Genomic DNA, 19,906 nt, shown 5'->3' with positions numbered 1-19,906 from the left:
GAAAGACTGACTTGGGTGACCCCCTGACCTTTCCTCCAGCATGGCTGCAAGAGTGACATTTGTCTATTGAATGAATTGTTGTGAAAATTAAAAACAGATATTCAGGATCCCTAGATGATAAATTCTACTGGCTTCGGTAGCTCACTGCTTTTTCATCTAGCATCAAAATTTACATTTCCTCGATACTGTATTAGTTTATGGTGAACTACCTGAAAAACTAACAACATTTTTGCATGATAACTTTCACCCCTCCCAGGTCTCACACTGTTCAAACCAGATGAATAGCTCAAAACAGCTTGTGTGAGTTAATCCCTGTCCTGTGCTATTTAAGGACATGGATTAGTATTGCTAGCCAACAATATGTGGGAGTCAGAGGTCTGTGCAGTGGCTGTAGGCTTTGGAAGAGAACATGACACCAAGGGTTGACCTAGCCTAACAGCTTTAGAAAAACGTTGTTAATATGCTTTAGACGGCATCTTAACTTTCTTCACCTTTCAGGAACTTTTCATACGGAGATGTCTTCATGGAAAGTTTCAATATGAGCTTAGCCTGTCTGAGAGGCAAACTCAGAGTCAGCCATGAGAGTGTTTCTCCTGGGGCTCTGTAGATTATTATTAACACCAGACATGACGAAAATACAGTCAGAGACAGGACGGTGTGTTTTAGTAGTGAAATGGATACTTTTAAAGTAGATCTCTCCTCTTCTTAAACATTTTAAACCAATCCCTGCAAGGTTTTTATGAGAAGAAACGCCTGTTTTTAGGACAGCCTCTGACCAGTTACTGTATCATTACTCAAGAAGCCTGGTAATCTTAACACACAGAGTAAATAAAAGTGGTGTCTAATTGATTAGATCTTAACAGCTAATTTGCTATTTACACAGTATTACTGACTAACAGGTGCACTTTGGATTAACCCACAGAGAAGTCGTCTCAGTCTCAGTCAACAACAAACTGTAGCGTGATGTAATTAAATCTAGAGCTACTCCTCAAGAATTAATCCACAGTGTGCAAGTATAGCTGTTTGATTTTGTTGGAAAAATGCAAAAGTGGGCTATGAAAGAGATTTGATAAGTAATATGGCACTGGAGTTGCACAAAATAGAATTCTGTTTATATACACAGTGGGGGAACAGAGCACAAAGAACATCTTGTAATGTTTGACTTCCCTTCAGGTAGCAGCTGGAGCAAACAGCATCAAAAAGGTAGACACCTCCCTCCATCCCTCCTCCTCCTCCCCTTCTCTTGTATCACTTAATGCCTTATCAGCTTCTGTTCCCCATTCACTTATCTGGTAGTCACCACAGTGAAATCAGTCAGCATCTTAGATCTGAACACCTTTTCAGCCTTTATGGATATTGATCCTCACACTCCTTTAATTCACCTGCAGAACTTCACATATTTTTCTTTCTTCTCCGATTTGTACCACCCTGGTCATGTTGCCGCCACCACTATCGAGACCCTGGCGATCTCCGCTGTCTTCCTGGTGTCCGTGGTAGCAAATGCGGGAGCTGCAGCCCTGGTAACCTGGGAACGCAGACTGCTGGCCAACAAGACCATCCTGACCCTCAACTTGTTTGTGGCCGACCTGCTGTTTGTCAGCATGATCCCGCTGATAGTGGCGGTGCGCTGGACCGTGTCCTGGACGCTCGGGTTTGCAGCCTGTCACACCGTGCTATATGTCATCTGCATGAGCGGCTGTGTCACCATCACTACCCTGGCCTCCATCAGCGTGGAGAGGGTCCAGGCGATCCTCCGGCTGCAGACTGTGCCAACATTAAACCCCAGGACGGTGACTGCTGCACTCATCTTCATCTGGGCCTTTTCTGCACTCACTGCTTTACCCCTCAGTCTGTTCTTCACTGTGATGGAAGTGAATTTCCCTGAGCAGGTATGAATGAATCAGAGGATGAAAGGAAAGCTCCCTATCCTGTCCCTGCTATTAATGTATGTTTTTCTGTGTGTATTTTTTTTCTCCACAGGGACATGTACACATCTGTACTCTCAAGTGGCCTGACACATCTGGAGAGATTGTGTGGAACATATGCTTTACCGCCCTGTGCTTCCTCCTCCCAGGACTCATTATTGTGGTCAGTTATGGCAAAATATTACAGGTGGGTTTATTGTGCTTTAACTGTCAGGAAGTGAAGGAGGACGTGAATGGGTCACAAATAAGTACTATTATTTGTAAAAAAAAGTAATATTTCAGTCCATTAGACTCATCACTGTTAACTGATAAATGAGACATTTACTTCCCTTTCCTTTTTGGCCTCACTTTGATTCTGAAAACATTTTGCTGTATTTGATAATTGTTCAGTTAATAAGCATTTTCCCTTGAATTGTAATTGTAATAGTACAAAGAAACCATTCATTCTACAATTCATGCCAAGCCTCATCCATTCATTTACAGACATATTGACCTTTCTCTTTGTACCCTCTGTGAATATTCATTGTGACAGAGGTGCATGTGCTTTATTAATTACTGAAGCTGAAAATGGTACCTGTGTGTGTGGGTTCAGAGGTCTGCACTATCAACTGTCAATATTAAATTGGGCAACCAGGTCTACCAGTGTGGACATTAGCATGATGCAGACAATAGAGAATGATTCTGAGAAGCCACACGTTGATTTCCTCTCTGGAAAGACTTTATGGATGTTTAGACACATTGGAGACAAAGATAATGGAGCCCTATGTGAAAATCCACATCTAGATCAATTAATTTGCATAGATTTTTTCATCTGTTTTGCCCACATGATATAATATCACAAAGTACAGAATGCTACAATTATGTGATATTGTTTTATGTTTTGCAGATTGCTAAAAGTTGCAGGCGAAGGCTCCGAACCCGAGACGGTCAACCCTCAGTTGGTGATTCTCTTGAGTACCACGTCTCCCGCCAGGATATGAAGCTCTTCCGCACTCTCCTGGTTCTCGTGCTGTCTTTCATAGTCATGTGGAGCCCTATTTTCATCAACGCCGTCCTCATCCTGGCCAGAAACTTCCTGGTTCATCTGGACATCTCCTCTACCATGTTCTTCTGGGTGGTAACATTCACGCTGGCCAACTCAGCTCTCAATCCCATCCTCTACTCAGTCTGCCAGTTCAAGAACGTCTGGCGTAAGCTCTGCTGCAGTTCTGCCGTGGTGCCACTGCGAAAAGAACCTCGCGGCAGTGGTCAAAGGCGAGGGACGCATCCATGATGATGGCGATTGATTCAAACTGACATGAAGTGTACAACACACTGTCCAGACCTTTAGTGACACTGACAAACCACATATTCCTCTCATGCAAGATGCACTATTCTCATGCTCCCTGCATTCCTGAGCTGCTGCATAAAGTCTGAAATACCTTTTCTTTCATTCATTTCTTTTCTTTTCAGGCTAGAAAAATGACTCCTCCATTGAAATGCCAAATTGTGAAAGTTGTGTGCAGTATCTAACCTGGTAACAGCACAGATTTTTATTTCTATTTTATGGTAGAATAGAGTTGTGATCCTTAAAATGTCATAAGTAAATGAAGTGTTCAAATGATAATGATGATATGAGTTTAATTTTACGTATCACTGTGCAAAAACTCTGAGCGCCTCATATGAAAGACTCATGTCATTGCCTTTTTTGTCATCTGGAAGAAGAAAGAAGTTGTGTTTCCTCATACTAACAAATGGCAGTTTGCCTGCCAGCAAGAGTAATTAAACTCCAAACAGCAGTTAACAATCCCACTTAATCCTGTCAGTGGTTAAATGTGACTGCTGTCTAACAGACATGGCCCAGGAAAGCCAAGCTTGCAAGACAAACACAAATGCTAAACACAAGTTTTTTAAATGTATTCTTGGTCTTTGTAGTCTCTGAAGTCTTTATGGATTCTGTCTTGAAAGCACTTGCTCTCATACAAAGCTTCTCAGACGGTGTAAGACACTTAAACACAGCTTTTATCAGTCCTTCTTTGCCTGGTGTTATAGTTATGGTATTATCCTTATCCCTCCGAAATCATACAGCGCGTCTCTCCGTCATAATGTTGAGCACTTTTAAAATGAATCAGTAGGATTTTGAGTGTTACTTTGCCACAGCATTGTATACAATGTATTTAGAGAAGAGATGAACCAATGATCTCAATATGTTATCATGCAGATTCAGGAAACACCAACAGAAATAATTCCAGTCTTTCTCCCTGCCCTCTTACAGTTCAGGTCATAGGTGCCATAACTCTATTATCATTACCTGTGATGAGATTGGCCCCAGTTAAATGACAAGTGGCTGGATTTACAAGTTAAGAAAGCTCAGGGGCTTTATGACTCTTGCGTCACAGTCATTAGTGCCCCCAGGATCCCCTTACCCAGTAAGCCACTACCTTCTGTTACTGGGGAGAAGGTTGGAACTGCAGCTTTGGTCCTGAGAGCACAGAGGAGGGTGGGAAATGTCTCAGTAGGGTCTGAACTGCCACATCTTCCGGAGGCCACTTTCACCATCCAGCCATATCCGCCTGAGGGGAGCATCCTTGTGCAGCTACAGAGGGAATCTTTCGTCTAAAATTGGACAAAATGGCGGACAAAGACACTGTAGAGAAGTTCCTCGACAACAATCCACAGTTTGCAAAGGAGTACTACGAAAAGAAAGTCAAGGCAGACGTGATCACTGCTGCATTCAACAACCAGGTCCAGGTCAAAGACCCGGCCTCTTACAAGGATGTCTCCACCATTCAGGAGGCAGAGTTCATATTCGAAGCTCGTGAAAGAGATGCAGGGCAACAACCCGATGGAGAAATCCCTGCATAAAGTCCTCCAGAGGATTGCTCTGCTGATCCAGGCCGATCGCTGCAGCTTCTTCAGCAGCAGGTCTCGTAACGGGACCCCAGAGCTGTCCACGATCCTCTTTGACGTGACGCACAATTCTCCATTTGAGAAAAATTTTGTGAACCCCAATGTAGAGATTGTTTTCCCCACTGACATGGGAATTGTTGGATGGACGGCACACTCCAAGAAGCCTCAGAATATTGCCGATGTGAAGAAGGTGAGATTATCTGAATCTTTTGAAATAAATCATTAAGAAAAATTCAAATCAGGCTGTATTACTGATGTAACATTTTAATTCTCTCTTGTTAAACCCCAACAACACTGTATGTTGTCTCTGCATTTCAACCTTTATGATCCCTTCAGCACAGCAATATAACTTTAAAGCTACAATAATTCATTCAAGTGTAGTTTTCATATCTGCTGTGGGGTTTTTCATGCTGATTTGTAACTTCAGCAGTGCTGCTAAATCATGCTGCTGCATGCATGACCTTAAGTTTTGATCTGTGCTAGACACGTTTTAACTTGATCTTGTAACCAGCACATAACCTTTAATAACTCTCCTGTGTTTTCTGACTTTGCTTCCAGGACTCTCACTTCAGCGACTTTGTGGATAAACAGACCAAATACACCACAAAATGCATGCTCACTGCTCCCATTATGAGCGGGAAGGAGCCCATCGGTGTCATCATGGCGCTCAACAAACAGGGTGCCAATGAGTTCTCAAAGAGCGATCAGGAGGTGAGTGGACAGGATGTTCATTTGTAATAAAAAGAGTATTTATACTCACTGCTTGTGTGTTTGCCAGAATGACTCACAAACACAAAATGAAGCACAGGCTGCACTTGGCTGTGTTGAGAAACTGAGAGTGTGCCGTTGAGGCTGCAGGGTTTTTACCACTTGAGGGTCATAGCCTTATCCTGACTTTGTAAAATTGCCAATTTTAGCCCACGGGCTTCCTGTCTCTGACCTGTATATTTAGAGGCTTGACTTTGTACTTTAGGTCACCGTTATGACAGCTCAACTTATAATCTTGTTAGGGAGGGGAAGCTCAGACATTTTTTTCTTGTCTTGTTTGAGGGCCACTTTGCAACACTGACTCCGGAGGTCATCCAAGTGAAGATTTGTCAGAGAAAGTGACTGTAATCTGTTACCCATTAAGTATTAAAAGGAAACACGTGTCTGTTTTTCATAAAGCGACATGATTCTTTTCTCCCTCATTACAGCTCTTCAACAAATATGTGAACTTTGCTTCTGTGGTCATTCTCCAAGCGCACACTTCTTACATGTGGGATGTGGAGTCAAGGAGAAGCCAGGTAAAATAACACAGTAATAAATCCACTCTTCCGGTCTAGTTTTCCCAAGACAACCAGAGAGAACATTTCTTCATTTTCCTCATCTTGGCCATTTTCCAGCTGCACTAAAAATAATAAATGGAGTGACAAAAAATCCTAAGCAGTGATTCTTTTCCTTGCCAATAGGTGTTGCTGTGGTCAGCCAGCAAAGTTTTTGAGGAGTTGACAGATATTGAGAGGCAGTTTCACAAAGCCCTGTACACAGTGAGGACATACATCAAGTGTGAGAGATACTCTGTGGGACTCCTGGACATGACCAAAGACAAGGTGCATAAAAGAAACTCTGAAAATAGGTTGTTTTACTTTCAATGCCAACACCCTCATTTACGTACAATTATATCTACAGCTGCCTGAACTGCAGCTTTTTTATGAATTAATGATAAAGCATGTAGCAATGAGATTTTGGCCTTTTCTCCACCAGGAATTCTTCGATGAGTGGGCGATCAAGCTGGGAGAACAAGAGCCATACAAGGGTGCCAAAACACCTGATGGCAGAGTAAGTCCAACACTGGGTTTGTTATGGCAACATTATTCTGAAATTCCACCAATTTGTGGAAATTTTAACATTTAAACACTTTTATGTTCAAAACATTCAGGAAGTCAACTTTTACAAGATTATTGACTACTTGCTTGAAGACAAAGAGGAGATTAAAGTTATTCCGTAAGTATCATGATGTAGTGTAGAACTGGTATCTGTATCTGTTTTGATCATAAAGCCCTATTTGCATATTTTTAGAGGTTAAATCATATCTTAATCAGAGTTACTCACTCCTCTATAAACTCACAGTGGCCCACCTGCAGACCACTGGGCTCTGGTCAGCGGACTCCCAACATATGTGGCTGAGAACGGATTTGTAAGTTCCACTTTTGTTCCATTATTTTGTGCAAACATTGTGTAGGATACCTCCGCTCATTTAATATCTTCTTTCACACCTCCCAGATCTGCAACATGATGAATGCTCCAGCAGATGAGTACTTCGCATTTCAGGTGAGACACTGACCACTTCAGTTAGCTTTACAACGCCATTCACTACAATCACTGAAATAATCTCAATATTTGATTTGATTCGTCTGACAGAAAGAAGCAGTGGATGAGTCCGGATGGATGATTAAGAATGTCCTCTCCCTCCCTATCGTCAACAAAAAGGAAGAAATTGTTGGTGTTGCCACATTCTTCAACAGAAAAGATGGCAAACCATTTGATGAGAATGATGAACAAATTACAGAAGTATGGAAAACTATCTCTATGTAGCTCTTTTTTTTAACATTGTTTTATTGATTTAAGCCTCACAACATTACATTTTTCTAATCCTGCTATAATGCATTCCCAATGTTAATGTGTCAATGTATTTTCTATTAATTTGTTTGTATAATGTTAAATACTGTAGTTGATATTTCTGTTAATTACATGTGTATTTGTTCATTTATTTTTATAATTTAACTAGAAGAGATATCTTATGTGCAAGAACTACGTAATAATTAAAGTTACAGGCTGACACTTATTACTGTATTTCTCCGTGTCACTAGGCTCTGACCCAGTTCCTCGGCTGGTCCACTCTGAACAGTGACACATACGACAAACTGAACAGGACAGAGTGGGGGAAAGATGTTGCCCAGGAAATGCTCATGTACCAGACAAAGGCCACACCAAATGACGTGCAGACCATCCTGGTAAGTTCCCACCACGCTCGACTAGCATCACGCTGACCAGACTGAAAACAGACTGAGCTTCCTTTTCACTATCATTTTCCCCACAGAACACTCAAGAGAAGTTTGGCTCCGCACCAGAGGACTGTGACCAGAAGGAGATGTACAAACTGTTGGTATGCACAGAGTCGATGTCTTTAGACTGCAGTGCTCCTTTTACCCTCTGCCATGCTGACTGTTTGCACCACGTTTCTTCCATGCAGAGATCCAACATCCCTGAGGCCAAGACCGTGGACCTGCACGATTTCCACTTCAGCGATTTCCCCTTGTCAGAGTTCGAACTAATCAAGTGTGGCATCCGCTGCTTCTTTGAGCTGGGGGTGGTAGAGAAGTTCAAAGTCCCAGCTGAGGTATGTTAAGATTAGTTAAGATTAGGAAACTACATCTAAATTATGTCTGAAACTTGTGCATTTTGAGTTTAAGGGTCACTTTTGTCCTGCAGATCCTGACACGATGGATGTACACCGTTTGCAGGGGATACCGTGACATCACCTACCACAACTGGAGGCATGGCTTCAACGTTGGACAAACCATGTTCACTCTTCTGCTAGTGAGTCAGACACCTGCTTATATTTCTGTTATTTCTATCATTTACAGCCATTATTTGTCATAACACTGGGTCGTCTTCTCTGTTCCACAACAGACAGGTAAACTGAAGAAGTATTACTCTGATCTTGAGGCCTTTGCCATGGTTGCTGCTGGATTCTGCCACGATATTGACCACAGAGGAACCAACAACCTCTACCAGACAAAGTAAGATTTCTCAAGGGCTTTCTCACTTGACGTAAATGACAAATTGATCCTGAGGAACTGAATTTGAGAGCATTTGATTTTTTTTCTCCTGGTGGACTCTTGTAGGAGTGCATCCCCACTGGCAAAACTGCACAGCTCCTCAGTTATGGAGCGCCATCATCTTGAGTACAGTAAGACTCTGATGGAGGATGAGGTGGGTCCTTATATGTTAACATTTATATGTATTTAACAGTAGTTGTGGTTTGAAAGAGACAAAATCTATTTATAGATGTTTTTCATACTGTAACCATTTTTTTTTTTTTGGTAGGGTTTGGCTGAAATCTTTGCTGCAGCTGTTTAACCTCATTCTTCTTCTGCTGTTCACAGAACCTGAATATCTTCCAAAACCTTCAGAAGCGTCAGTTTGAAACAGTGCAGCATCTGTTTGAAATTTGCATCATTGCCACTGATCTCGCCCTCTATTTCAAGTAAGGAATGTCTGGAGCCTGTTAATGATTTTAAAAGACTTAAAAACAAAAGATCTGACGGCTTTCTCGTCTTTCAGGAAGAGAACAATGTTTCAGAAACTTGTGGAAACTGTGGAGGGGATCCCAGAGGAGAAAGAAAAGGTCAACTTCATCTCCAACAACCCAACCAGGAAGGAGATTATCATGTAAATACAACAATTATCATGTGAAGTAGAGACTTAAATGCAGTTATCATGTCAGAGTTTCTTTAGATTCAAAACATCTGTCAATGGTGTTTGTGTATTTTCCGCAGGGCAATGATGATGACAGCTTGTGACTTGTCAGCCATTACAAAGCCATGGGAGATTCAGAGCAAGGTGTGTTCCTTTCTTCCGACTTGTAACATGATTATAAAGCAGCATCCACACATTGGTTTTCATTGTTATATTTTCTGTCGCGGTCCCAGGTCGCTCTGATGGTGGCAGCTGAATTTTGGGAGCAGGGAGACCTGGAGAGAACAGTTCTTGATCAGCAGCCTATTGTAAGAGTTTTAAACTATGTTTGTTGTAATGTTGTCTGCACATTATATGTTGTCCTAAAGTTATGATTATAATAATAATGACCTGCTTCTTCTTCTTTCAGCCCATGATGGACAGAAATCATGCTGATGAGCTTCCAAAGATGCAGTGTGGTTTCATTGATTTTGTCTGTTCATTTGTGTACAAGGTACGTAGTATACAACAAAAACATATTTGGGTGCATATAGAAACAAACATGTTCAATCTATATATAACTGTGTGCGTTTGCAGGAGTTTTCTCGATTCCACACTGAGATCAAACCCATGTTCGACGGGTTGAATAACAATAGGGGAGAGTGGAAAGCTCTCGCCGACGTCCATGAGGCCAAGATGAAGGCCATCGAAGAGGAGAAGAAAAAGCTGGAAGGTGGAGACGATCAAGGTGAGCGCCGGTGTTTGAAATCCAGCGCGTTGTCACATCCCTCCTTCTCATTCTGTATTTTCATTGCCACCACTTTCTCACCGTCTTTCTTGTTTGTTCCTTTCGCAGCTCAAGACGGTGGAAAGTCAAAGACATGTATTATCTGCTAGATCTCCAAGGCCACCAAAGTATTTATGGATGTTTGTCTGGATGTGTGTTTGTACAGTGTGTGTATGTGTCCGCAGACAAGTGAATTTGAATGTGCAAAAAATCCCCAAATTATTATTTTTATATACTTTAATGTGTAGGTCTTCTATCCTCAGACACAGAAAGCTATTTTGACTGGCACCATACAGTATGTATGTGATACTATGAAAACAGTAATTTAATATACTCTTGTATGTAATAAAAGTTCCACTGAGCTGAACTTTCAGTTGCTAAGAAGTATTTTATTTTGAATATTTATACTGAATATAATATGAGGACATCTAGGTGACTTTTCTCTGGCTTTGGACATAATGTAAATAGGAATATTAGGCTGCAAATATGGTGCAGTTTGAACTGTCATATCTGAATATTTTTGGGAATATAAGCGCTACAATAAATGCTCTTATTTTGTAGACAAAGAGCTTCATAAACAAAATTTCTAGTTGCTTTTTCTTTTTTAATGACAAGTAGCGCGTTCACAATTTCAAGCATATGTCCCTGGCAAATGGGTGAGAGATGTAAGAAGATTTGACTGAATTGGATTTGGTTATAAGCCAGCTGGAGCCCCTAGGCTTTCCCTTTTAAGTCCCCCCTGCTTACATAAAGTAAAAATACTGCTGTCCTGCTCATAAGTCAACGTGTCCAGGGTACATGAAACAGTGCACGGGAAGGTGTTAAGTGGAAGAACTGTGCAGCACGCAGAGTCAAGAGTCACCATGTATAGGAGCGATGGCTTTGTTTGACTGTGAAACTACATATTTATTATGGAATTATGTCCTGAAATGATAAGTTGTATTTTTGCAAAACCCTGTCTCGCAGATTTCTCCAAACAGACCTTGTGACACGGGGGGAAATTTAGCAGGACAATGTCAGATCTTATTGTATTTTCTTTTCTGATGCAAGTGTTTGTTTGCTTTTCAAAATAAGAGTTTTAAATCTCTGTGAATGCAACCTTTGCAAAGAAATTTGACTATCATGAAACTATAGTTTTAAATGCATAAAAATTAAATGTGCAATAGAATCATGTGTAATACATGAACAATGTCAATAAAGTTTATTTTCAAATCAAGCCTGCTTTGTGCATTAAAAGTGCATCTTAGCCATTCTACAAATCTGCTGAATTTACAATTTAGTAGGAAGTAAAATAGTAATTTGCGTTATATAGATGTAAACACAGGGTATACTACCTGCTGCACATGGATTAATGAGAGGAAGGAGTTTTCTAATGGTAAGCTGCAGCCTCATTGACTCCCTGACCAACCTTCATGTATCTGTGTAAATGTTGTTCACTTCTGAGATCAGCTAAAGAGGGGTTTAGCAGACCTGGGCTGACCAAACATTGCCTTTTAATCAACTGCTAACAAGCTTACAAGAGACCAGTGGAACTGATTTGGAAGTGCTTTCTGTTTTCATGCTGCATATATTCATTAATCAAATGTTTGCATGCCACATCTTTGAACAATAGAAATGTGCATGTGTATGATTAAGGTGCATATTCCTGCAGTAACTAAAATCACTGAGTACATGAAGAAGAAACTTTAGCAAACCCCTCTTATATACTGCATTTTACAAAGGTGTACATCTCTCTGTCTTCCTGTGGGTTTATTGGCTAGAAGCATGCACACATAGTCACTGTGCCCTTTGACCTTTGACCTTTGACTGTTGACCTCATTTGGGATGGCTAACAGATGGAAGATCCCATGCAGCAGAGGTATCACTGCCCTGCACCACTGTAAAAAATAAAATGTAAAAACATGTACAAGACAGTCACTTGGACAAGATTCTATGTCTAAATGATTGAATAAGAACAGCGTCACATCATAAAATCAACACAATGAATCACTCTGTGATTAATAATTCCACTGCATCACAGAGCAAACGGGCAAATGTATGTAACCCTGATCCAGCCTCCACTTATTTCATTATTAAAGCTTTTAGAGATCAAAATTACACTTGAACTTATGCTTATGTACATTCAAGAAGATAATGTGCTCTTGTGTCACTGCCACAAGTGATCATCCCTTTGATATGATTGGCTCAGGCAGGTGACTGACAGGTGGCGTGCACACTTCATAGTTCATACATGATCCTGAGAGCATCTCAGTTACAAAAGCCCAGCAGTCGCGTCATATGGGGTAAGCCAGCTTTGTGGACTGAGAGGACACCTTAAGACAGCATGAGGCCAGAGGTCAAACAGCAGAACCATAGTGTGTTCACTCAGCACGCCGCATTCTCGATTTGTACCATTTATATATTATTGTCAGATAATGACTGTCATTGTATAGATTCATTTACATTTTGAACAGTAACTAATCTAAATGTAATAATCATTCAAGAGAAAACAAGGAAAGAAAAAAAGAGAGACATAAGATAAAACTTTTCAGCTGCCAGTGTATAATTCTCACTTAAAGAAATGAGAGTGTTCGTTTTGACTCACAAAACTCTTCCTCTTCAAGTGGAAGTTCAAGCAGAAGAAGAAAGAAAGAGTCCATAAATCAATCAGCCTCTGACATGGCTCAACCTTGGCTCTACATTTCCCTCTAGTGGGGAGGTTGGCCCATTAGGGAGGACTGTCTGGCAGAACGGCCATTTGCTTTGGAACTACTTTTATTTTGTAGTGCTAAAAGTCATATTACTGAATTTGTGCACCTTAATATTACCACACATTGAATATTAGTCACAGAAAACAAATGATACAGATCTTGAAAGAACTTTAAAAGTGAGAAACCAGACTCAGGCGTATCAATAGCTGTGGACATGCTGTGGCCAAATAGTTGCTGGACAGTGTGTGCACTATTCTGGTGATGAATGATGGCATTTATGAAGCACAGACACTACCCATCATCTTGCAGAACAACAATAATATCCAGTGTTCTCCATTGAGAGCTGCTTGTGAGAAAAGGACATTTGCTCGTTTCCTTCCCTTCCAGTGTCTCCACGTCCACATTTTCCCACTGAAGTAAGAGGCCTCCTTCAGATTGTCTTTCTTGCTGGTTATAGATTTATTCCTAAATCCATCCCTCCAAAACAGTGCAGACAGCGTACTACCAAACAGCTCCCAGATCACAACCCCGCTCCTCCAAATGGCCTGCTTTCATTTTTACAGGCCAAATTGTATTATCGCTGCAAACAGACACTGGATATCAAATGGTGTAATCACATCAGGGACAGAGAGACTGGAGGTCCAGAGCCGCATGTATTTATTCAGAGACCTTTTAAAAACCCCTGCACATGTTTCTTCCCAGAAGGTTCTGACGCATGCAGGCACAGTGAGTAAACATATTAATCTTACAGCTCTGCGGGGATCTGAGAAATTAGTCGGTGAAGAAAAAGACCTTATAGGGCTCCCAGTGGATCATGCTGCACACAGTCTAGGTCTGGCATGGCAGAACAGAGCATTGCAATAAAACTGTGAGGGCAATATTTTAAAGCAACAAAACATAAAAAGGAGAAAGGACTGGGGCCTTTTCTGGTGTGGCTTTGTGAAGTGAATTAAACATGATGTCATGCAGAAAAGCACGATGGGAGCAAAGGGGACTCTGTTAACCTGTCCTTTGTCTGTGAGGGGCGGGGGATGGGGGTTATTTGACTAAGGCAGAGCAGATGTCAGGATGACAGGAGGGCTTCCCCACACCCCTCCATCACAGGGCAGACACATTTTGCATCCAGCAGTCGCCATGGAAACCGCGGACAAACCAGGAAATGAACCCCCAAATGTTCAAAATGAGGAGAACAAAACACAATAATTGCAACGCCGTTAATGATAATACTACGTGCAGGCTTTGTTGGCAGTCTAGTGAGCCAGTGTTGCAGCTTTATTTGTCATCACGGCAATAAATTTTTCCTCGGGTTTCCCACCCGCTTCCCGCATAGAAAGCCCGTGTGCGTCTGCGCCACAGGCAGCGCTGGCTCATGTCAGGGTTTCATTTCTACAGCTGATTCACGAGAAATTACACAATTTCGTTGCCTATTGGGCGGAATCCTCCAGGAGCTTGACAGGAAAGGGGAGAGTGTGGCGTTTTCTGAAATCATAGGCGTGGTTTTGGATGGAGATGCTCCGTCTGCTCCTGCTGGGATCCCCACCTGCCCTCACACCGCGTTTGTCACAGCGCCAGCTGGTATTTTCTTGAGCTCGAGCCACCACAGCGCGTATTTGATTAAATTTTTATTTTTGTCACGGGAGATAGGCCTAAAGACTCTCTCTCTCTCTGTCTCTCTCTCTCCGGGGGTGTAGTGTAATTACAGCGCGGGGAACGTGCGGAGCGCCCGGTTTAATCACCTCCAGAGCGGCTGTGGCGGTGGTGGTGGCGGCGGCGGAGGCGCACGACACTTGGTGATAAACAAGACAGCGGACAGCGCGTCGCTTGGCCTCCAGGCAGCAGCAGTAGTAGTAACAGCGGCAGTGGAAAAAGAACCAAAGCGGAGATCCTGGTTCATGTGTAGGGCTGTTCGACGCGCAGGTCGTGCCCGCAGCGGTTCGCAAGGATGGAAAATAAACGCAAGATGCCCAGAAGATCGCCCCTGCTCCGGTTACTCGTGGTGGCGTCTGTTTTACTTGTAGTGGACACCAAGAAAGCCAAGCTTCGCTGTCCTCTGTCATGTACATGTACCAAAGATAACGCGTTGTGCGAAAGCGCAGGACAGATCCCTCGCGGCTTTCACTCCGATGTCATATCACTGTAAGTCATATTTGTCGTTGTTTTCTTATAAAATCCAGACACGTTGCTTCTCATTACAGGGATTAACAAAACACGCTGGGCTCTACCTGCTAGTTAAGACACGGATTTCTTTACTGCTGCACAGTAACACACATCCAAGGAACAGACAGGAATGAGACAGCCTCTGCTTTAAGCCTAAACACTGTGTCTGTCTCTGTCTCTCTCTCTCTCTGTGTGTGTGTGTGTCGTTATTTTCTCCCACAACAGATCATTCGTCAAGTCTGAATTCACTGAAATCCCGAAAGAGAGCTTCATCCACACGCCTGCCCTGCATCTCCTGTGAGAAATCTCTTCGGAGCATTTTGTTCTTCAGTCTTTGTTGCATGCTGTCAGTCCCCAGTGAGGCGATCAACGCCATGTTTAACGTTCAATACATTTCCCCCATCCACCGATGCTACACAATATAGTAGAATGGATGTTGCCGTTTCTATTGATTAGATTGGCTTAAACAGTGATTATCTTCGAGGAAATCATTTCCATACAGGTTCTTTCATGTCATGGTAGAGTATTCTCTCTGCTGGGCATACATCCAAGTATTTTCCTCTGGTTTCAGAATGAGCTTTACCTGTGGGGAATCCCTCCTTTGAAGAGGGAATCCCCTTCACTCTTGTCTCATGGGGTGGAGTATTGACTGAGTCACTGTGTCCTTCAAAACAAACATGTTAGACTGCAGGAATCCTAATGGAGCATTGATCCTTGAGTGTGATGTATTTAGGTTACCCTTAAGAATAGAGAGGATCTTTCCATCAGGCACTTCCATTTTTCAGCGCATACAGCCGCTAATATGGGATGACAGCTTCTTATTATCCTATTTGTGACGAGTAAAAGATATTAACCTCAGATCTCTCTGTACAGCCTCTTTACAGCAAACAACCTGGAATCCATAAATGAGGACGCTTTCCTTGGTCTTCCTCATCTGGAGTATCTGTAAGTAAATCCATCCTGGAGGCCACAGATTAAAGATATGGATTGTCCTCTTCCTCGTGCATTCACTCAAAATCTTTTTTTTGTCCAGGTTCATTGAAAATAACCAAATCAAGTCGATATCACCACAGGCTTTCCGCGGACTAAAAACCTTAGTGCATCTGTAAGTATACATTTACAAATTTACTTCATCAGTAATTTAGTACTAAACATGTAACATGAATTTAAAATGTATTTAATCATTCTGGGAGAGAGAAATTAAAAAGAATTGTTCTTTTATTTCAGTAGAAAGTGTTGTAATCTTTCTGCAGGTGCAGGCAAGTTTATTACACAGCATATTGCCACATAGACATTTCTCCCAACACTATGCAGCTGTTAATATGATTATTAAGCAAATCCTGTCACCTCTGCAGCTGAGGCCTATTTTATACACATTTTGTTACAGATTTAGTAAATTCAGGCAAAGCCCATCTTCATTTCTTTTAGACAAACAAGGAAACACAACTACAACAACCTTCTCAACAGCAGAATCTACCTTTTACCCCCTCTTTTGTAGCAGAGAAAGCCATAAAATGGCTGAGGAGGCAGCTCTAAAAATAGCTTAATGTTTCCTCAAACTCACAATAAGCAGTGTTCCTGCCTTCAGTCTCCAGGGTGGCAATATGTGTCCAGGGTCTTTAACAGATAATTGTATAATCCACTGCAAGGAGACACTGTACAAACTACATCCACAATTAGATTTTATGAGGCACTGGAAGTTCCTTATAGAAAATACAAACAGTAGAATATATGTATTGTCACCATTCACAAGGAAATAATAATCAGTATATCTGAACAGCTGCTATTTTCCTCTTTTTATGCAGGAGTCTAGCCTACAATAATCTGGAGACCCTGCCCAAAGATTTGTTCAAGGGTCTTGAGGCCTTGACAAAAGTGTAAGTATGAATTGTAATCCTGCATTATCTGGAAACAAAGAGATAAACTGCATAGTAACTAAAAGGATAATGCATGCTATCATGGACAATGGGCTTTCTGTACAGGCTTCTAAATATAGAGAACTGTATCATTATTCCACTTCAGCCGAAGCTTGAAAAATGTGTGGGCAGCTGGTGCTTTTAACACCATTAAAATTACATGCGGCAGCGAGGAGGAGAGATAGTTTGCAATCTATCACCCACTGAAGATATTCAGTTCTCCTTTATAGTCTCTTTTGATATTAATGAGAGTACAGAATGAAGCTGTGAGGGGCCAGGGAGCAAAGCCAGCAGTCATACCTACACGACTGCAGCTAGTCAGAATAAAATATGTTCACAAAGCTGAGGGCAATCCTGTTAGCTTTTAAGGGTTTGGAGGTTAGTTTGGTTTTGTCCCTTCAGAGACTTGCGGGGAAACCAGTTCATCTGCGACTGTAAACTCAAGTGGTTGGTGGAGTGGATATACAACACCAATGCCACAGTGGATCAGATTTACTGCAAAGGCCCGGCCTTGCAGCTGGACAAGAAGATCAACGATCTGGCACCGCAGTCTTTTGACTGCATCACCACAGGTGGGGTACAGAAAATACTCTACCTTTCATACAATAATCACAGCTTCTCCTTTCTTTTTAATGTTATTTAAAGTGTGTTTTCATTTTTCTCACAGAGTTTGCTTCCTACCAGTCTCTGAAGTTTGAGTCCATATCGGTGGAGGCGTTTTCCTTTGGGAATGACCAGTATGTGGTGTTTGCTCAGCCTTTCATTGGGAAATGCAGCTTTCTAGAGTGGGATCATGTGGAGATGGTCTTCAGAAACTTTGACGATATCAACAGTAAGTATATTGTCATGTAGTGAGGGGGTGAGGTTGGAAAAGAAGCCACTAGATGGAGACAAGTATCTAAGACAAATCCAAGAAGGGTTGAATGAAGGGCAGCCGGACTTGGTTGTAGATACTTAAAGTGTTTCAGAACTGAAGAAGGCTCTTGTATGAGAAGTGAAACAAACAAATATCTACAACCAAGTCCAGTTGCCCTTAATTCAACCCTTCCTGGATAACCATGACCTGGATGACAGAGAACCTCCACAGATATCCAAGACAAAGTGAAGCTATATTGTTTTCATCCTTTCTTTCTCTTCACCAGGCACATCCACAGTGATTTGCAAACCACTGGTCATTGACAACCAGCTTTTTATCATCGTGGCTCAGCTGTTTGGTGGCTCACACATCTATAAGCGTGACACCTCTGCAAATAAATTCATCAAGCTTCAAGGCATTGATATCCTCAAAATTCGCAAACCAAACGACGTTGAGACTTTCCAGGATCGATGGAGAATCTTTCTTTGTGATAGCAGACAGCTCCAAGGCCGGTTCCACCACCATCTACAAGTGGAACGGCAATGGCTTCTACTCTCACCAGTCACTCCACCCATGGTACCGGGACACCGATGTGGAGTACATGGAGATTTCATCCAAACCTCACCTGATCCTGTCCAGCAGCTCCCAGAGGCCAGTCATCTACCAGTGGAACAAAAGCACCAAGCTGTTCGACAGACGCACCGACATCCCAGAGATGGAGGACGTCTACGCTGTGAAGCATTTCCAGGTCAAGTCTGACCTCTTCATCTGCCTGACACGCTTCATAGGTGACTCCAAAGTGATGCGCTGGGACGGGGCCCTCTTTAGAGAATTGCAGACCATGCCCTCTCGTGGCTCCATGGTGTTCCAGCCCTTCTCTGTGGGCAACTGGCAGTATGCCATCCTGGGCAGCGACTACTCTTTCACCCAGGTATACCGCTGGGATGCCAAGAAGGGCGAGTTTGTCCATTTCCAGGAGCTGAACATCCAGGCGCCGAGAGCCTTCTCTCCAGTCTCCATAGACAACCGGCAGTTCCTGCTGGCCTCCAGTTTCAAAGGGAAAACTCAGATCTATGAGCATCTGGTCATTGATCTGAGCAATGAGTGATTGTTTCTTTGGCTGATTGATGGGTTATTGGTAACTTGAGTGGTCTTTGTGTTTGAAGGAGGTTGTTGCAGCAGACACAGTGCTGAACAACACCGAAAGTGATCATCAGTTGATCCTAACTTGAGAAAAGCAGGCATTACTCATGCTCATTTTAAAAATCTTCCATTGAAATCAGTGCATGATAAATGTAGAGATAAATACATGCATCTCAACCAAATACATTTGGCTGAGATGCATGTTGAGTTCAATGCATGGATCTCAGCCAAATATATCTGGCTGAGATGCATGTTGAGTTCAATGCATGAATCTCAAGTTAGGATTAGACCCAAGATGTTGTCAAGACATTAATGCATGACCAGGGCCTCACTCAGGCCGTCCCATCCAGATAAATGCAACATCCATGCGCATTAATCCATTAAATCTAGCATTGGCCAGTAGGTTATTTTTGTGTTCAACCACTCATGTGACTCAGCAAAGTTTCTACATTTGTAATCTCATATATTTATCTACAGAAAGTAATAATAGTACTTTTTAACCTATTAACATGTTTAACTCAACAAATCTGCCAAAACAAATGTTTACATTTTTCTGTCTTTCCACTTGTTCGCTAAAAGATTTGTAAATTAAGCTTTTGTAAGTTTAAGAGGGACCACGCCAGTTAGATAAATATTTGTTAAGGAGAATGATTTAAAATTATGTTTATAATTTGGAAAATATCAACAGAAATGTTGTGTGAGAATCTACCTGTATATCCTTGCAACTTACATTTTTATCATTAATGGTTTGTATAATGTTTAAAGTATTGAGAAATACAGCCTTTCATAAGAAGTATGGAAAACGTTTTGGGCACACATGGAACTATTTTCAGACACTTCAAGGAACTGAATGAAAAACTGAGGATATTGTTCATAATGCTTTACCTTTGACTAACTATGTATGCAAAATACATCAATTGTGTCATGATTAGGATTAAGTTATTGACTAATATCATGCTATTTAGAGTCAATAAAGGTTTACATCATTAACTGTTTTCATTTGAGCTCCCTGCTAGTACTGTGTAGCATAACATGGCTTCAGTGTGAAATGCTGACACACAGTCCTAAAAGTGAAACGTCACACACTAACATGTCCATGC

The 19,906-nt window shown here is 41.8% G+C and overlaps 3 protein-coding genes across 3 annotated transcripts; all 3 read left to right on the top strand.

Moving 5' to 3' along the window:
* Positions 1-28: 28 nt before the first annotated feature.
* Positions 29-3,350, top strand: LOC108880376 (free fatty acid receptor 4). Its single transcript, XM_018671863.1, has 3 exons — positions 29-1,889; positions 1,981-2,112; positions 2,812-3,350. Exons 1-3 carry the CDS (start codon positions 1,350-1,352, stop codon positions 3,196-3,198), a joined length of 1,059 nt encoding a protein of 352 aa, XP_018527379.1. The 5' UTR covers positions 29-1,349; the 3' UTR covers positions 3,199-3,350.
* A 128-nt stretch (positions 3,351-3,478) lies between these two features.
* LOC108880371 (cone cGMP-specific 3',5'-cyclic phosphodiesterase subunit alpha'-like) lies at positions 3,479-10,411 on the top strand. The gene is given in 23 exon segments (XM_018671850.2): positions 3,479-4,720; positions 4,722-5,004; positions 5,373-5,525; positions 6,011-6,100; positions 6,266-6,406; positions 6,561-6,635; positions 6,736-6,800; positions 6,927-6,993; positions 7,080-7,127; positions 7,218-7,367; positions 7,667-7,810; positions 7,897-7,962; positions 8,050-8,196; positions 8,289-8,396; positions 8,490-8,599; positions 8,705-8,792; positions 8,966-9,066; positions 9,144-9,251; positions 9,359-9,422; positions 9,512-9,586; positions 9,688-9,771; positions 9,855-10,005; positions 10,114-10,411. Coding segments are annotated over 23 exon segments (2,544 nt in total). The 5' UTR covers positions 3,479-4,535; the 3' UTR covers positions 10,155-10,411.
* Positions 10,412-14,028: 3,617 nt separating this feature from the next.
* lgi1a (leucine-rich, glioma inactivated 1a) lies at positions 14,029-19,796 on the top strand. The gene is given in 9 exon segments (XM_018671853.2): positions 14,029-14,870; positions 15,117-15,188; positions 15,765-15,836; positions 15,925-15,996; positions 16,697-16,768; positions 17,210-17,379; positions 17,475-17,639; positions 17,950-18,128; positions 18,130-19,796. Coding segments are annotated over 9 exon segments (1,638 nt in total). The 5' UTR covers positions 14,029-14,676; the 3' UTR covers positions 18,772-19,796.
* Positions 19,797-19,906: the final 110 nt, after the last annotated feature.

The sequence above is a fragment of the Lates calcarifer genome, linkage group LG16_LG22, assembly GCF_001640805.2.
Source record: "Lates calcarifer isolate ASB-BC8 linkage group LG16_LG22, TLL_Latcal_v3, whole genome shotgun sequence".
NCBI lineage: Eukaryota > Metazoa > Chordata > Actinopteri > Centropomidae > Lates > Lates calcarifer.
The sequence above is the reverse complement of the archived record's forward strand: the minus strand, read 5'-3'. Positions and strand labels throughout refer to the sequence as shown.

What these genes read in the sequence shown, in the direction of transcription:
- LOC108880376 (XM_018671863.1), top strand. Translation starts at nt 1,350, where the DNA reads ATGGATATTGATCCTCACACTCCTTTAATTCACCTGCAGAACTTCACA. An exon ending in AAGTGAATTTCCCTGAGCAG is followed by an intron (nt 1,890 to 1,980) that starts GTATGAATGAAT and finishes TTTTCTCCACAG; the next exon opens with GGACATGTACACATCTGTAC. An exon ending in GTTATGGCAAAATATTACAG is followed by an intron (nt 2,113 to 2,811) that starts GTGGGTTTATTG and finishes TATGTTTTGCAG; the next exon opens with ATTGCTAAAAGTTGCAGGCG.